This window comes from Pezoporus flaviventris, unplaced genomic scaffold (assembly GCF_033815535.1).
Source record: "Pezoporus flaviventris isolate CSIRO_AGI_PZ_B2104156 unplaced genomic scaffold, CSIRO_AGI_Pfla_v1 ptg000007l, whole genome shotgun sequence".
NCBI lineage: Eukaryota > Metazoa > Chordata > Aves > Psittaciformes > Psittacidae > Pezoporus > Pezoporus flaviventris.
Genome location: NW_026892555.1, coordinates 47,376,022 through 47,395,046, shown reverse-complemented (window position 1 = coordinate 47,395,046; position 19,025 = coordinate 47,376,022). Strand labels below are relative to the sequence as shown.

Below are 19,025 nucleotides of genomic sequence, written 5' to 3'. Positions count from 1 at the left end.
TATACTTAAACATCTTTGAGGCTTTTGCTATACAAATCTTTGCAGACCTGGAATTCTGAAAGCCTTCAGCAGAAGCAAATTTACAAGTTACCTTCTACATCTGTGCTCATTGAGGATGGTCTCAAAGTAACTGCCTCTGTACCCAGGTATGTTGAATGGCTTTATGAAGTCCTGTTGCTTCCATATATTTTCCATACAGAAATTTACACTTCAGATTACTGTCACAACTCCAGAAGTGATATATTTTCTAGTCCTCATATATATTCTTGAAGTATATATTATCCTTTTGGTAGGAAAGCTATTCTTACTAATTTAGTAAGTCCATAGCATATTCATATCTAACTTTTTATTATTATGATCTGCATTTTGTCACTCCCCAGGACTGATGAGCTCTCATGTGGGAAGTTTTCTTAATGAGAAATTGCTTTCTAAGGATTCTTCTATGGAAGAAGTATTTTGTGGTAAGTTTACCATTAACATACTTTCCAGTGAACCAGATTGAAAGTGATATAAATACTCTGCTAATTTTGAATGACCTCTTGTGGATATGTTACTTATTAAAGAAAGTTCCTGTAGATAGTCTGAATACTTCAGCAGCAAGACAGCTGAATCTTAAATCCTCGGTGCTGCTGGAATTCACCTGGGGATTTTTAGAGGCGCAGACATCCAGCAGTGCAACATCAGGTAGGTAGATGATGGTTTTACAACTTTGATGAAGACTGTAGCACTGTTGGCAAATAAGCTTTTATCCCGCAGCAGACTCCTCTGATCACAGCTTGCCCCTACAATCTTCGTGCCTTTGTGATTGTCATAAATGCCCGGTAGCCTTGAAAGTTACAGCACTACACAGTTACTTTTTTGGGGTGTTGCTTTATTGGAACAGAAAATGATCTTGCGTGTATCCACTGAAAACATGAACTGGAAAGCAAATGCTGTCCCTGGGGCTGTTGAGGTTTGTTTCAGGTTTTGCCCTTGCAACCATAAAGTTCTGCAGTATGAACAGTTAAGGAATAATCTTGTTGCTCTTTTCACATACTGCTGTGGCTGAAGAGGTTACAGTCCCTAGCTGTTTGCTCTGAGCTTCTGGCAGAGGTCACCATGGAACATCACTTCTCAGGTGTATTTTTCGGTCTGTTATGTCAGTCACTCAGCCGTTCTGCTTTCCGCACACTACAGTGTTGGGTCTCGTCAAGTAATCCAAGACTAAGCACATTACACGTACCACAGGGTGCTTTGGTGGGATTTATCTTTAAAAAAGTGAATTCAGGGCATGGGTTTGAATTCACGTTGTGGTTCCCTAGTTTGCTGTCACTCCCACTGCAGAGGGAACTGAAAGAGAACCCATCAGAGTACATAGATATTTTGCTTTCTGCAGAGCCCAAGCAAAAGGGCAAGTGCACTGACATAGACTGACATAGAGGCAGACCAGCTCCTTGAAGAACATGGTATTTAATACAGCTCCAACGAACTCGACACCCATCAATTGATAGTTCCATTGCAGAAAGCAAATGCCACCCTGGATCTGATGGGGCTTCATCCCCCGAGGAACCTGAATGGTTGGTGTACATCCCTGCTGAGCCTATGCAGCTTGCTGCCCATGTCCTAGATAGCAGTGATTCTTTTTATTATGTGAGGCATGTGGCAACCAGTCTGCAGATTGTTTGTGAAGGCTCTCAGACCTCAGAGAATGCAGTAACACTAGTAGAAGGTGCTGCTGATGCAGCAAATGATGTAAATTAACGTGAGAAGAACCACCATGGTCACTTGCTCCTAACAATCCACTCTAGGCTGTGCCTTCCTGCAGCAAAACTGAGGTTATCTCAGCCACTGAGGTTGTATCACTGTGTTGGGATGTTGAGCTGATGCTGGATGCAGAGGTTCCACCTTATGTAGAGCAGTTTCCGTAGAAAATAACCATTCCCTTTGTAGAGTGTTCTGTTAAAGACTGGGCAGCAATTATATGCAGGGCTCAATTGCTACAACCGTAGGCCCATCGGCAGGTGATTTATTGTGCCATCCTAAGAGAATGGAATCTACAGCACAAGTGGAATCATCTGAGCAAGCTTATGCCTTGTCAGGTAAGAAAGTGTGGCTCTTTGTGTCATCTTCCTGTTTCAGCTTTCAGCTCTACAGCTTCATCAGTGGTCAGTAAATGGAAAGCACCAAAGTCAGTACAATGCAGGGTAGAGATGACTTCTAAGAAGCTACTGTACCAATACGATTTGCTTGGCTCCAGTGCTTGTGTTAGATCTCGCTGACATCTGTTCCAAGTGTTCTGGCTAGGTCTCCTGCCCTCCTGTGGGCACTAAATCCATGTTACTTTTTTAAACAGGCTGTTTGGACTTCAGGAAGAATGGAGTCTACGCTGTAATGCATCATGCACATGCTCCAATAAAGCCAGCAACTGGCATAGCATTCTCATTCATTTTATACTTTCCTAGCATGGCACATCCTGAATGTTAACTTTGTGTGAATTTCACAGCAGTGGCCCAGCTTCTTCACTGTATGTATAAGCCTCAGAGATATGGGTCACTGTGAGAACTGGGCCCTCACATGAAAGGCTGCCAAAGAAAAGGCTTTCCCTTATCTATGCAAATATGTCTCAGCATCACTACCTGGGTAATCCTAGTAGTGCACAGCCTAAAAATAGGAAGCAGCTCTCTGCCTCATTAACAGTTTCAGCAGCACACCATCAAAACAAGAGCTGCAGCCTGCATGTTCAAGGAGGATGCTCTTGGTTCCCCAACCATCCCCACCCCACCTAACTGCAGGGACTCACACTCTGCAGCTTCATCACAGCAGCTTTTGGAGCAGGCTTGCTCAGAAAGCAGCAGCACTGTCAAACACCACTCACTTCAGACTGGATGCAAGAAATTTTGAAGCCTTTATTTACCAGCGATTAAATTATTCAATTAACACTAACCTCCAGGCAGCAGTTAAAATATTGTACAAAGAGCAGCTTGCCCTCTAGAAGCTCTGTACACAGTTCAATATAAACTTACATGCTAAGATTGAATGCACCCCACTGAAAAGGGGTAAAGCAGCTGTGCACAGGAGGCCTCACTGAGGTGCTGTACTACCTTTGAAATGCACAAGACTTCCTTGCAGGGAGTTTGCACAGTACAGACACAGGTCCTGTCCCTCCCCACCATGTTCCACCGTCTGGACTGATGAGGTTCTTGTCTTTATACAGCGGTGCTGGGCACCAGAACTTTTAGTGCATGAAACAGATTCATTTCAAACCTGTCACTAGTGTGCAGTTCAAATCAAATCTGTAGATACTTGAATGGCTCTTAATTCCTTAAACCTCAAGGTTGGTAGCAAAACAGGAGAGCAAAATTCAGAACACACTGCACAAAACATTGAATAAATACCTCTGAGTAATGCTACCAGCTTAAACAATTGCATTAATGCTCCAGAGACCAGAATGCTTCTGGAATCTCTGACCAGAGCTCAGGATTAAGGGAGTTACTTTAGTAAAAGAAAAGTCAATTTTATGAAAAATTACATCTTTACAAAAGTGACACTTCCTTCTTCACCTAAGAACAGAATATTGCAGTTCCTCTGCGTTCTTTTAAGCATTCCCATGTCACAATAAATAAAACCAGTTTTACTTGTGCCAATGTTCTCTACAAAAGAAAGTATTCACAGAACAGCCGAAGGTGTTCTACTCCTCATACACCACAACCTAATATAGGTGTATTCAGCAAACAGGGCATCTTGAAACTGTGGTGACTCTGTCCACACAGGACCCACCATCAGCCAGAAAAATTATTCCCCTACCTATGGGACTGCAGATCATGTACCAGCAGATTTATTGTGGAGAGATGCTTAATAATCTTCTTGATAACTTGTCAGGTTTTTTCAGGAGATAAGTAAAACAAGGGAAAACATTAAAACAGATTAAGACTTATTTGTATCAGTCACAGGCTCCTTATTGCATTTTAATAAATATCAGGCAAGTTAAAGTAGTTTCTATCCCAGTAGTTGCCAGAATAGAGCCAGTCCTGTGCACCAGTGTAGGGATTGGGACCTTGGTGGAACCACCTGCAAGGAAACACAGAGCATGTAAGTGAAGTTATTAACACCCACTTTTATAAAAGTTCAGAACTGCTTTGCTGCTTCTTCAGCAGTTTATTGTTCAAAGTAATTGTTGTGATTGAAGGAGCTCTCTCGCATTGCAATTTGTAAGTGAATTTAAAGTCATCTTCAGTGGGTGGATCCCCCCATTCACCACCACACAGCTTAAAATGCCTCCCAGATAGAATTACTGACACCAGTATTTTGTCACTTCAAGCAGCCCGGACTATTGCATATAAAAGGCAGGTACAGTTTTACTTCAAAGCAGTTGTGAACAATCATTTTGGCATGCATAAGCATCAACAGTTTTTGCAAGACATGTAAACACCACAAGCACTGCAGTCCTGAAAACAGGAAAACATTATTTCCGAGGGATCTAGACCGCCCCTTGTTTTTTACAGCCTTGTTTTGCACACTCAGAACAAGTGTGCCTGTTATCCTTAGAGTAGGTGAAGTATCACCCACAGGCTGCAGGAACAGCTTATTGTAACATCACTGTGTTGCATTACACCATTACTGCTGGGAGCCTGATCTGAATGCCCAGAAAGCTGATTCCATTTGTAGGAAGTTACTTGCAAGCACTTGCTAAGATGGTTGTGGGTAGAAATGCTGAAGTTTAGCACCTTCGTTCTTTTTTTCCTCCCCTCTCTCCTCTTACGGAGGTGCACAGATTACACCTCCATGTGTGTAAAGCCTTTTGCTGTGGAGGACTATCTGTAAAATAAGGTTCACTTACAAGGCCACACTACGGGCAAGTATCCCCCAGTAGGGAGTAACGACCCTGTCAAATCACCCTGGCCCAGAAGTTCTTCTTCCTTCTCTCCTATGCTGTTTCTGGCACTCCTGCAGCTGTTACTGAACACCACTTTCTGTTGGGGCCCAGTTACTCAAGCTTCTGCCTCAACAGCACACACTGCACAGTACCAGACCTCCAACATTTTAACTTCTTGCTACATTTTGTTAAGCTGCGTTTATGGCACAAGTCAGCTTGCTAGAAGCTGCTTCTGTGGTTAACAGGCTCCACAGCTTCCTTTCACCTCCTCTCTGGCCACAAAAGCCAGTACTTCCTTCATATCCCCCTCACCGCAGCAAACACACTCAAATCATGTACGTGCAAGGCAGCCCATTTTAACTCATCCCTTCCAGGGTACCATAAGGTTTCAGAACAGAAATTAAAGCACATTTGGACAAAATATGACTTGATCTCTTTGCAACATCATAAAGGCCACTAATACTGCGGTTGTGTTACAAAGCAGGGCAGCTAACGGGCAAGTCTTGCTTGTCTCAAAAGACTCAAGATGTGCATCACAAGAAATGCCTTGTACCATCTTTGCAGTGGTGAACTGAACAGCTGCAGCACACTTGAGCAGTTCTGCTGCTGTCCTGGTTAAGTGAACTGAAGTCAAAAGAAGTCATTCACCCCAGTACTGTCCATGGTTAACTGCTGCATCGTCTCCACACAAGATGAGTCAGCTATTCCAAAGTGCGTGCATATGTCTAGTTCACAGGTAGTAGCAGCTCACACTGGAGCACAAACCCAAGCATTTGCTGGGAGGCAAGAATATAAATTACCTCATCTCTCAGATTAAAGAATTCATTCTACCACCCAGTACCTCACTAGTGTGTCTTCAACACTTGTACAGCTCAGGTCAATGTGCCCCTCCTCCAGCAGTCACCTACTCCAATAGAATGGGGAAGAGCAATAGGAAGAACTGAGTCTGAGAGACACAGGAGACCCAGACCAATCAGATAATCTAGTTTCAGAACAGGTCTTCAACTCAAGACTTGAGACTACTGGTCAGCCTCTAAAGCATTCAGTGTTCAATATGAATCACTTCTTCAGAAACACCAAGACCCACCCTTCTAAGTGGATTCGAAATAACTTAAGGAAAATCACTCGGCGCTTTGAAGAACTGTCCTACAAGGAAGGAACTCTACTAGCCAGAGTTAAGAAACTGGCTTTTCTGAGGCAACGAAACTGCACTAATTCACACCAGAGTTTGTATTACACTGAAGGTAAGACCTACAGTTGATCTGGGAACAGAATTCTCCTTCACAGTATGCATTTTCCCACCCCCTAAGCACAACGCTTCCTTTACAGGATTTATGTTCATCCTTTGGAGGAGTCACACCTGGCATTCCAACTAAAGAGATCAGAGACTAGGAATTTCCTGCTGAAGCTTTAGAAAGAAAAATCCTGGAAAAAAATATTGCAAGACCAGTGCTGAGCAGGTCTATGGTACCTCCACAACAGCAACTGAAGAACCTTGTGAATGGTTTCTGCACTAATTATATACCTTGAAAACCACTGCTCTGCGTTGCCCCCTGGGAATTCCCCAATTTCCCATACCAACCTCAGGTGCTTTGGGCTATACCTTAAGCTACGTCAGGCACCTGGAAGAACAAAATATGACTCTCCCTTGCTTGGAAAACACTTGGCGAGAGCTACAAGCACTCTGAATTCAGGAAAGGAAGCAGGAGGTGCAAGACTGTCCAGCACTTAACACGTTTACTTGGAAGCATTACAAAGATGGTATTTTCCACCAGTCTCAGGGCAAACAAACCCAAACACTTCAGGAGAGCAGGCACAGGAAAAAGACAAAGGCAGACATGTCCAAACCTGGGACTCTGGCATGATGGGTGACTTCATTTGAAAAAAAGAAAAAAGTGATTTATAGTTATAAACAGGCATTTTAAAGATTTAATCCACAGTGTCTGGGCGTATTAACAGCTAGTTAATAGAGAAAAGACGAAGCTTGCTTACTTTCAGAGACTTTAGCCCTACCACTTTTTCCTGTGGAGAGACCTTATAGAAGGAGAGACCACAAATTTATTCTTTTAAATAAACCTTTTCTGGTCAAACTAGACTCAATTCGGTCATGTTTGCAGTTTCTACTTAGCATGTGTGCAAGGGTTCACAAATGACCCCTCTCATCTTGTAGTAAAAAAGCAAACAAACATCCTTGTAAGCTAACGTTTCCCTTATCTCTTCTAACTTTAGCAGTTAGTAACCCTTTCAGAAGGAGGACCACAATTTTGATAGCTGGGTGATACAGTCATTTCACTAGTTTTGAGAATAACTATATGCAGTGGGAATACAGTATTGCCAGCACAAAGCAACCGATCTGAGAAGTCATGGGCAAAAAGCTATCAAGTTCACTGGAGGAAACATTTCCTCCTCCCTTTGGCCAAGCATGCAAATTTGAGGCGATTATAAATTAATCAGCAACAACAGTCCTTACAAGCAGCTATCGGTGGCAACACCTCTTCCTGGTGTCAGAACAAAGAGGTGCTCAGAAAAGACAGCACAATTTGAATATGGGTGTGTGCAAGCAGCGAGAGGGAAAGGAGTGAGACCAAACCTGGCACTTCTCTCTGGAAGCACTACAGCCTGCAGGGACCAAGTCTGCAAATAGAACAGTGGCACTACCAAACCTGATGATGTCAGCTCTTCATGCTGACACAGCACTGCACATCACCAGCATGGACTGTTCAGAGCCTCTACATAACTTTACACACACACAGAGGCGAGCACACACTAACCTCGTTTTCCAGTCTTCCTCTGACTTTGAACGATTTTTGCGGGCAGTCCTTTGTTTTTCTTCTAGCCTCTTCTTTTCTTCACTAGCTAGGTCTTGAAATAATAAGAACACACAAGTAAAAATACAGAAGACATTAAAGCATAATATAAGATGGACATTACCATCCGACCCAGCAAATAAGGAAAGCAGTAAACATCGTCCATTTAAACCACAGAAATGCTTCTGGTTGTCTAAGAGCAAAGCCAGGCCAGCTGCAGCACAACATCAGTCAATGAAATGCCAGTCTTTAAGACTGCTAAATACATGTTTGTCCATCACCTGAGGGCCCTGAAAACGTGTTTATGTGACACCAAATGTGAGCTAGGTGAGGTGGCATACCTACAATTTATTTCAGTAGGGAAACTAAGATACGCTGGATTTATTTCAGAAGCCTGGCCGCCTGCTTCTTTTAAGGTTTGGGATAAGTTGTTACTAGTGCCTAGTTCCTGATCAACAGGGAGTTGGAATATTCATTTCCAAGCCACAAAGAATTGTCACTCTGCAGCATCCTTCAGTTTTTAACACACTAAGGTAGCACAGCTCATGGTCCTAAACAAGCGGAACAGTTGCTTCTCTTTGGCAGAAAGGGTGGTGAGAAAGTTTGAGTCACACTAAGAAGGAGATCAGGTGAAGGCTGATCTCTTTCCTACCTTTTTGAATCCTCAGAAAGCATTTCATTGACATTTTAGAAATAAGTAGTCTTTTTGGAAGTTCATTTTTGGAAGGCATTCCCAGTTACCGTGCCAGCTCTTAACATAGTACATATTACCAGCCTATCTGCTAGACAAACTTTAAGCTGTTAGTATAGTTAAGGAATATGGTCTGTTGACAACTGCATAGTTTCTGCACTTCAAGTTTAGACAAATTACTGGGGATGTCTGCATGAAGTACATCCATCGTGATGGCCACAAAAGAATCATACAGGCAGGAGAGACTGGTTGTGGGAATTCACTGATCTGCCTTTTAAAAGCCTCAAAGAGGTGGTTTTCAGCTTCTGAGAAAAAAACTGCACAGTTCAGCTGTACTGCATTACCCCTGTGTCACTGTTTTGTTTTCATAGCCAGATCTCAGACTGTCACAGTCATTGCCCTACTACACAGCTGAAACTGGATCAGAGGTTTTGTGACTTAGCCCAATCACTTGGCAATCCAGAGAAAGCAAGAGCCCCAATGCTTTTAGTCTACAAAGCTGAGCACCCTGCTTTAATATGCAAAATGCCGAAGAAAAAGAAGCAAAAAGAGGGCCAGAGGAACCAAATGCCAGAAGACTAAAAGACACTTTTCATTCTATGGTATCTACAGTAACAGTCTCCATGACATTTCTAAAAAGCACACTATTTCTACTCACTGAAAGCTTCATAATGTATTTCTAATTCACTGTTCTAAAACAACAGAAATGTTCAACTCTCAGTGAAGAATAATTTTGCATCAAGTGTATTTTTTGGTTTTACAGATTCATTTAAAACAGTTTGAGTGCATTTCTCAGAACTGGTACATCAAAATACTCCTTTTGCATCAGGCTTATGGAAACAGAAAACTGAGAAGTTCACAAATGCTGGTTGTTGATGCTCAGTCTCCTCAGACTAGTTTCTAATTACAGGGCTTACTATGGAGCACAAACACAGAGTGTTTGGAAACAGAGGGCCTAAAGCTAAATAAAAAGCACAGCATCATGAAGTTTAAGATTCTTGCTTATATGGAAGAACATAAACAAGCAGATGATGTGCTGGGTTCCTGGCCAGCAACTAAGTGCCCATAAGCCACTTATTTACTCCCATCCACCCCAATGAGTTAAGGGAGAGAATCAAGGAGCAAAAGCAGAAAAACCCAAAAAAACTAACAGGTTGATACAGACATTTTAATAAGTGAAGGGAAACCAAAAAAAAAAAGTATGGAAGTGATGCAAAGGCAACCACTTACTACCTTCCCCCAGCAGAACTGTATATGCAGCCAGTATCCAAGCCACAGCTACTTCCCCTGACATACACAATTTATTGCTGAGCATGATGTTACATGGCATGGAATATGGTCATGTTTGGGTCAGCTGTCCTGACTTGTGTCCCCTGCCAGCCTCTTGCCAACTCCAGAAACAGAGGTGGCCTTAACACTGTGCACATGTTGTTCAGCAATAACCAAAACACTGATGTGTTATCAACGCTACTTTGGTCACCAGTCTAAAACACAGCATCATATATGGGCTGCTATGAAGGAAATTATCCCAAGCACCCCCAGTAGAAGTGGGTGACACATCTTTCACTAGAAGCATACCACAGCCTGCAGAAGGCTGTATTGTATTAAAGAGCTACTGTCTGCAGCATGGAGAAATATATCTTTATGGGTAGCTACTTATTCACAATTTATCTAAAAACTTAAATGTGGAATTTACTTTTTTATCATCACTCAGTTTTAACAAAAAAAAACAACCACCTTTGCCAATAACTGAAGTTACCTATTTCTCCATTTTCCATGGCTCTGATATCTGGTCGTAGCCGGCAGTCAGTTTTGGGGATGACACTCTCCATTTCTTTGTCCAGCTCATTCAAAGCCATAGCAAAGCTAGTAAAATTATACATCTAAAATTCAGAGACAAAGATAAAAAGTGAGTTTACAATGTCTCTGGCAGCTAGTCTTAATACACAAGAAAGATTTTTACTATGTTTAAGTTTTTATGATGTTTTTGGACAGCACCTAAGTGCTTTTTTTATTGTTCAATCACTCAAGATACCAGCAAAAATGCACTGTCAGGCAGAGTGTAGGTGATCTGCGGTGGTTCTGTTTAAGCAGGCAGGCATCCAGTTACTCAGTGCACTATTTCTCTCTTATCTTCTTTTTCCAGTCCTACTGGTATTTTCCCTATCTCTGTAGAGAGATTTCCTCCTTGATAAACTCACTGAAGGCACCTTTCTGTGTTCCAATTCTTGGTCTTTCCAATTGCACACATACCCTTCCTTCCATTCTGCTCACTGGCTCTCCAGCTCCACAGCCCTGCACACACCAACTCAAGCTATGCAGGCATCTCCTAGGAAATGTCTGTCCATCCAACCCCACATTATAGAGTTACAGTTGTAGTGGGAAAGTTTGTTGCAATAAACAGGCAAATCCAGACTTGTTAATGAAGAGATAACAAAGGGGTTTGCTTTGTGTTGAAGACAGAGAATAACAGGACAGCACACACTTTCAGTGAGCAGAAGCATAGCTGACCTGGGCTGAATTTGGAGGTCTTGGAGTTATCTTCCACAGCAAAATACTTCCAGGAATAACATACACACTCTCCGAATCTGGCAAAGGCATCTCATCTGATTCCTCAGTATTGCCCATCTGAAAGCAGCAAATAGAAGAGGAGGAGTTATATGAATCATAAACCATTTAGACCCATTCATTCCAACACTGGAACTTACATAAAATTATATCCTTGACCAAAAGTAAGTAATTTCAGCCACAAAAGACTTTTCTAAATGCTTGTCAAGAAGGATAGCAGCATTAACATAGTATACATACTCCCAGTTCCCTCCCAGTGGAAGACTATCAACAGTTTCTTGCATCAGCATCTCTTATCTATAACCTGGATGTTCCAAGCGTTAAGAAATGTCATTTTTTCTACCACAGAGATGCCCCGTTTCCTCAAACACAAGCATTCCCATGCCTGGCATTTAGCTCCACTATCATTTCATTAACGTTTAAGAACAGAAGTCACATTCCTCATCCTTCCACATCAAAGAAACACCAGCACGTGATGCAAAAGCTGTCTTCAGCTTGCACACAACAAAGCCCTACACTAGTGCTCTTTGCTCAGAGGAACGTTTCTTTCCGTTCACCACTACACTACTACAGTGGCAAACTGCAAACATTAAATGAGTATCCTAGATGAGCTACTTCTTCTGGGAAGGGTATGCTATGAAGGCTGACGCTTACAGCCTGAGGCAGCAGCAGCCACAGCACTGTGAAATACTTTTCCCAGAAAGGGAAAAACTTACCCAGGGTTACTAGGACAGTAGAGAACAACTGCTGTAGATGTGACCTGAACTAGTTCTAAAGCATCGCCCATTTTATGCACAGCTTTAAAGCAGGTGGGGTCCAATGCTGCTGACACCAATTCTGCCACACAAGCTACATGACAATCCTGAACTAAAGGCAGCTTGACATTGAACGTGGCTCTACCAAGAAAACTTGGTGTCACTATCACAGCTAAAACCAGCAGCATGTTTTAAGAGATTAAAACCTAACTGGATTAAAACCAGCACTGGAGATTAAAGCTGAATTTAAAGGCAACTAATACTTTAAATACATTGGCTACATGCCAACAGCTTTAATCCTGCTGCTAACAAGCTTTGCTTTCTGATGGTTGCATCAGATAATACAGACCAATGTTTTAGTGCAAAACAAATCCAGTACCCAAACTAGACTCAACTGTCCTCTGAGATGATTTGTGTGTCATGCCTCTGAGAAAATTAGGGATTCTGTTTCATTGTGGAGCACTTGGATACAGTGTTTTTAATAATGAACACTTTGCAAAGTAATCAGAACAATATGCAGACCAGGTTCAGTGCCTCAGCTATCAGGAAGATAAACAAGGGTTTTAGCCAACTGTATCTCAACTGTGCTTGCAATCTGACATTCTGTCCTTGGAAGGACACCAATCAATCTTGCAGAAGTCAGGAATTTGAAGCAGAACAGATGAGTAAGGTATCCTTATATCAAAACAAAGACACTTCAATACCAGACTGTCCAACTCCAAACCAACTTCCATAGAAAGCCTACAACGCACACTGCCATTTGTGCCCTGGTGGATACATAATGTTGTAAGAATTACAGAGAATTTGTTAAAAAGTGGATTTTCATGTGCTCTCGGTATATTGTTAGGAGGGTAGTGATAGACTGTGCCAAAGCAAGACTTCTGGTGTCTGTAAAAAAGAGGAGGTGCTGTTGCTTTACATGATGCTCTTCCATATACTTCCATTGGAAATTCTGCACAAAGTGCTTTATCTTGATTTAAAATAGGCTCTAGTTCATTAAGAACAGAATCACCCTGGTCTAACCACAGCTCTATAACTCTTCTGATCTTGGTAAAACGTCACCTCCGCATGCATGAGGTTTTGCCTTGCTTCTTGCAAAATTACTTTTCCTTAAATTTTATCCCTATTAAAAAAAAAATAATCAGAGAGACTTGGGGGAAAATCCAGTGCAATTGCAGAAGGACTCACATTGAAGCAGGTCCCCTAAAGGGAAACAAGCAATTCCTCATTTGTAGCAATGCAGCATGGAACAATAGTTGGAATATAACTAAATAAATCTGAAAATTCTAAGAGAAGTTTCAAAGACAGGTACGTTCATGCTTGAATGAATCTTTCACTACTATGAAGGGACAAACCACATCCAGACATGATACATAAAACTTGGCTCACGTAGATGCTCAAAACCCATAAACAATATCAACTCCTCAAACACAAGGGGGCAGTGGGAATACACATTCAGCAGATTGCCTGACTTGTAGCGTGCATTACAAAGCTTTCAGTTTTCTACGCAGAAATAGCTCTGTTAAATGAGTAGGAAAAGCCTGCTTTTCTGGTGTCAGAGCAACACTGCAGCTTGAGCTTCATTTTGAAGTAATAGTCTTAAGCATCGTTGGGAAATGCAAAGCAGTAGCTGAACAAAGACACAGGGTGTGTTTTTCTCTGTTCCTTCTCCCTAGAGCTCACAGGGTCAGACTCGAAGAGAAGCAGTAATCCCCAGTGCTTTAGTGCTCTCCTGATGACAAGGACTGGTGCAATCTCAGATACAGCAACAATCTGAACCTGCACAGAAACAACTGCTTTCAGAGTTCTCTATCTCTTTTTTCTTAAGAAAAGAACCTACCAACAACCCAAACCAACAAAAAAAAATCTGTCTCCAGTCAAAGGGTAGCAATCCCTGCTTATAGGTATTATGTGAGTGTGATTCTTCATCAAGCTGTATGTTATCACATCACCATTCACCTTAAACAAAAAGCATACTGATGACCAGAAATCTGGAGAAATTAAGAATGAAGGTTTGGGTTTATTTTTCTTTTACAAGGATTTTCTGCATTCATTCTGAAAGCTGTACAATATGATCTTCTATCAAGATGAAAAACTAGACTATTCTGCCTCTAGAGGTCAAAATCCTCCTATGAGAATATCAGTGCTATCACATATGACCAGAACCGTGGTCCAACTAATGGATATGCTATTTCCTCCATGCGACTTGAGAGAAAGATGCTGGTAATGAACCAGCCACTATTTAGACCACTTCAAGGTTTGGATAGTTTGAATACAAATCCTTGAAAAAGAAAGTATTTCATCCCTTAATGACAGTATTCATCCAATACATTTTGTATCCTACTAGGAAAGAGTAAGTGAAATAGATCTTAATGCTCTAAAATGCTACTAAAAATTATTTTAGCTGCCTTATGCTTTTGAGATGCTTTATGTGATTAATACCTGTTTACTGCTTTTCTTCTCTTCTGTATTTTTCTTGTCAAGTTTTTTGTAAGCATCAAATGTAGCTGGGTCAACACTGTACAAACACTCAGTCCACTTCCCATACAGCGCACAAAGCTTCTTTTTACTGTTAAAAAAAAAAAACAACTAAGTTTACAAAAGAGCTTAAAGAGATTTATTTCATCGTTTCAGGCAAAAACACCTGAAAGGAGAACTTTTGAGAGCAACTCTTAAAACTCCATTATTGATATTGCACAATTCATACCCTTGCTATTGCAGGTTCATGCCTTTGACAGACTACGTTAAAAGGCATTCAGTTCTAAAGTTGCCATCAGAAACAGAGGACAGCCATTTGTTCCCTATTAGAAATGAAGCTGTTACCTTTTGTCCTGAATGTAGCCTTCAACTTTGTGCAACTCCTTCCCAAAGAGGCCGCAGGGCTTAAAGCTCAGTATACATTTTTCACCAGTTCTGAAGGCAGAACAAGAAGGCATTAATTACTTCCAAATACTTTTCTTTTTCAACTTATAGCAAGTGAAAGCACTCATGCTCTTAACTTACTTATGGTTTGTTATTTCTACGTTTCCATACTGCTCAATCCAAAGTTTGCCCACAATAATGTTATGCACACAGCACGTAGGATTTGTCCACGTGTAGGCTTCATTGTGTCTAAAGGAGGGAAATAAAAACTGAAATACTGCATCGTTGTACTGGATGTCGCTCTTGCAACCAGCCACCATCTCTAATTTGCACCAAGTCTTGAAATGGATGTGGTAATAAGTCAGGAAACCCAAGAAATTTATTATCCTCTTGCTACAGATTTTATCAATTCCTTAACACAGCCACTTCAGTGCAGTCACTGTTAGCACTGAATGACAAACACGACCAAGCATGCTAGTCTTAGTAGTACTGATGTCCAGGAATCTGCAGAACATACAGACACAAGCCCCAACTACTAATACTATCACTACGCAGTTAGGAGACACGATGGCAGTTCTTTTCATCTTCTCATGCACTCCTCCCCACAAAGTGATATGCCATCAAACATCAGTATGTGGGTGTTAAACAAGTTCATGAGACTAATGCACGCTAATCATCATGAATGTGGCCACTGTGCCTCTGCAATTATTACTTATCAACTTACTCAAGAAGCTCCAAAGTCATTGTGCCTTTTGGTTCTGCTTCCACGCTCTTGCCCCAGAATTTGAGTTTAGGATAAATTGATCCATGAAACACAAAATCATTATTTAAACCTTCAGCATAGAAAGCACTGATGGGTGGATGATGGCTAACTTGCTCTGAGAGAAGTCTAAATCCAAGATCATCTCTGCAAAATAAAGATAACCAAAAGCACAGATCTATGTAATCAGCGTAGTGAAGTTGCAGCTATTTTCCCCAGGGTGAAACAGATGGTTGGGCCCATGCATAGTTGTTGTACTCAGTGCAAGAGTTAGTTGCAACCCTAGGATAAAACAAAAAGATCAACTAATACACACAACATCCTCATTCTAAATAACTGAAGACAGACTGGATGAGGCTTTGAGCAACATGGTCTAGAGGAAGGTGTCCCTGCTCATGGCAGGAGTATCAAAACTGGATGATCCTTGAGGTCCCTTCCAACCCAAACCACTCTGTGGTTCTAAGCTAATGTAAAAAGGTAATAAGGATTACCAAATGCTATCAGCCACCATGTTTACTTTTGATAGTGACCTCTTAAACTTTCACACAAACATAGGCTAAAACCTTACCTGAGAGAAAAACTTTACCTTAAGTGCGGCTGCACATTAATAGACTAAAATTGCCTATTTGTATTCTGGGCACTCATATAATGAATATTACAATTGTAACACCTTCCTTAGGTACCATGCATCTTTTTGTCCGGATGGTTTCAGAGAAAAAAAGGCATCTTAGTAAATAAAGCTTGTTTTTAAGCCTGACAAATTTCACTTGCCAGATATGAGTTGAAAAGTTAAGTATTCTCCCTCCACTGGAAGGTGTATTGCTGACCACCAACATGTAATGCAAGCAACTCCAGCAGCTACTAGGAGAATGGAGGGAATCCTGCAAGCTAAAGAGCATTCTGCAAGCCACCTGACAAGTCTAATAAGACATCAGGTACACCGAATAATATGACTCTTCAGTGCATCTTCTTTTTTTTTACCTGATCAATTCATACGTCTCTCCAAGCAATGGGTTGAACGGCTTCCCTGTACGTTCCCACTGCGAGGCCACAGCAGACACAGCAAATGCAGCAACACACTATTCAAAAGAGAGCACACAGTTAATCTCCTGTATCTTAGTCTTTACCTACCACAGTCATGGTATTACAGAATGAATCTTCCACAATAGCTTAGCAAAGTTCTGTTTGCAAGGCAGGGGAGTAAACGGTATTCATCAAAAGGCTAAAAAACCCCAATTTTTAGGAAAAGCAAAACTTTTCCTAGATAAGTATCCTGGTTTTGGCTGGGCTAGAATAATTTTCGTCCTAGTAGCTGGTACAGTGCTGTGTTTTGGATTTAGGATGAGAATAAAGTTGGTAACACCGATGTTCAGTTACTGCTGAGCAGCACTTAGAACTGAGTCAAGTCATAGAATCACAGAATAGAATCGTAGAATAGTTAGGGTTGGAAAGGACCTTAAAATCATCTAGTTCCAAACCCCCTGCCATGGGCAGGGACACCTCCCACTAAACCATGTCACCCAAGGCTGTCCTTTTCTGCTCCTCACCCCATCCCACCAGCAAGCAGGCCGGGGGTGCACAAGAAGTTGGGAGGGGACATAGCCGGGACAGCTGATCCCCACTGACCACAGGGATATTCCAGACCATATGGTGTCATGCTCAGTATACAAACTGCAGGGAAAGCTGGGTGGGAACCCCTGCTCAGGAAGTGGCTGGGCATTGGTTGGCAGGTGGTGAGCAACTGCATTATAACTTGCATATTCTAATTATTTTATTATCATCATTTTCACTTCCTTTTCTATTTAACTGTCTTTATCTGAGCCCACAAATTTTACTTATTTTTCCCAATTCTCTTCCCATCTTGTGGGAGTAAGCAAGCAGGTTTGGTGTTTAGCTACCTTAATTGTCTGCCAGGTTAAACCATGACAGTCCTGGCCACATGGTTTGAATGCACCTGACTTCACCTAGACTTTCGGGTAACCTGCTTGTTGACCAGGTCATCATAAATGACCTCCAGCACAGCTAATTCCTTCAGGTACTGGATACCTTTCTGCATGGTGGCCCGCTTGCCTGGGTGACACATAAAACATCTTCCTTGAAGGGACACATTTCCTTCATGCCTGACAGGAGTCACCTCCAGAGGCTGAGGATTTGTGCCACTTTTCAAAACACTTTATCGCTCCCCTCTTCTCCAGAAACGGATTCCAGCTGTCTGACTTCCTTAGCCTCCAATTCCAGGCTACTGGCCCTGGTATCCCAGCATCTGAGTAGCCAGGCAATAATGTACTGACCAGGATGAAGCTGAAATCTCTTCATGTATCTCATGGCTCACTCATGGATAGAGATCGTTTATGAATGATCATTTGTGAATTCTTCCTCTTCCTCCACCCAGGTCAGTGGCCACCTCTCTCCCTCCTCCCATTCTCATGATGGCCCTGCTTCAAAGCAGTCTGCCTTGTCCACTACTTTTGCCTTCCGCCTTTTAGAAGAACCTCCTTATTCCTTTAACAAACCAGCTGACTTCAGCTTCCCCTATTTCTTATTGTGTATAGAGGCAATTGATACTTGCATGGGTTGTTTCTTTTGTTCAGCTGCTGTGCCAGTTGCAGGGCTTAGAGCAGCTGCCTGTTTTGTCTTCAGATCCAGACACCTTCTCTTCCCCTTGAGGGTACTGAATAATGTTGAAGGCTCAGAAGACATGGCCCAGCCCCATGCTGCAGTGATTTGTGTATCTCTGCAATTCCAGGGTGATAGCACACTTTCCTAAGTATTCTACCAGTTTTTCCAAATTCTGCATTTGTTATGGGGTGAAATTAAAAACTGTTGGAGATGACCACTGTCCTAGCTGTGCCTCCTCCCAGTTTCTTGTGCCCCCCTTAGCCTACTTGCTGGTGGGGTGGTAAAAGAAGCTCAAAAGTTCTTGATTTAGTGTAAACACTTCTTAGCAACAACAAAAACATCAATGTATTATCAACATCTCGTCCCAAACACAGCACTATACCAGCTGCTAGGAAGAAAATTCACTATCCCAGCTGAAACCAGGACAATCAGCAAAACTGGTTAATGAATAAGAGAATCCAACACGCAGCAAATTATGGGAGTTCCTCCTATGACGAGACTATCTACAAAGAAAAAAAATCCCAACCCATTCATCAAGAGCTAAATTGCAGAAGTTCCCACACCCAAAGTACCTGCATTCGCTCGGTCGTGCTGGAAACTGAGCTGGCTTTGTGGATGAGGTATGTATGCTCCATGTACTCTGTAAGTCGCTGTAGAAAGCTCAGCGGCTCATTGAAGATAACCGGCATTGTGATCTTCGACAGCTCCTGATGCACAAATGAAACTTGTGTTAAAAACCAAATGACTAAATACACTGACCTGCAGTGACCAAAGTGTAACTGGCTTATAAAACAAAAAAAAAATGATGCTCTTAAGTGCTAATGCCATGTGCTTGACCTGGCTCTGCTAATGCCAAAAGGAAAAAACCCTGTACATCCCTTATGAGCCTGATAAGCCTGTGTTGACATTAAGGCTACTTTTAAAACAAAAACCAAAACATCAATCAAATAAACTTAATATCAAAAAATGCATTAAGAAGGTAAGAAGGTGAGATGAAACAACAGAATGGTGTATTAAGGACCTTTCTAAAGACTGAATTATTTATTACTTTAAAAATAGATATAGGCCATCTAATTACTTAAACGTATTATCTTCTTTAGAGTCAGGTAGG

General features: G+C 41.8%; 1 protein-coding gene across 4 annotated transcripts in view; it reads right to left on the bottom strand.

Moving 5' to 3' along the window:
- Window positions 1-2,865: 2,865 nt before the first annotated feature.
- Window positions 2,866-19,025, bottom strand: part of OSBPL1A (oxysterol binding protein like 1A) — a 73,528-nt gene continuing 57,368 nt past the window's right edge. For 3 of the 4 annotated variants that reach the window (XM_061448638.1, XM_061448639.1, XM_061448636.1), the window contains 10 exons: window positions 18,487-18,621; window positions 16,277-16,374; window positions 15,260-15,442; window positions 14,677-14,784; window positions 14,497-14,586; window positions 14,116-14,242; window positions 10,862-10,978; window positions 10,110-10,233; window positions 7,600-7,714; window positions 2,866-4,047 (listed from right to left, as the gene is read on the bottom strand). In XM_061448638.1, the coding sequence (XP_061304622.1) occupies window positions 3,945-4,047; window positions 7,600-7,714; window positions 10,110-10,233; window positions 10,862-10,978; window positions 14,116-14,242; window positions 14,497-14,586; window positions 14,677-14,784; window positions 15,260-15,442; window positions 16,277-16,374; window positions 18,487-18,621 (1,200 nt within the window). In that variant the 3' untranslated portion in view covers window positions 2,866-3,944. The remainder of the gene's footprint in view (window positions 4,048-7,599; window positions 7,715-10,109; window positions 10,234-10,861; window positions 10,979-14,115; window positions 14,243-14,496; window positions 14,587-14,676; window positions 14,785-15,259; window positions 15,443-16,276; window positions 16,375-18,486; window positions 18,622-19,025) is intronic. The other variant, XM_061448640.1, reaches the window with a different exon arrangement.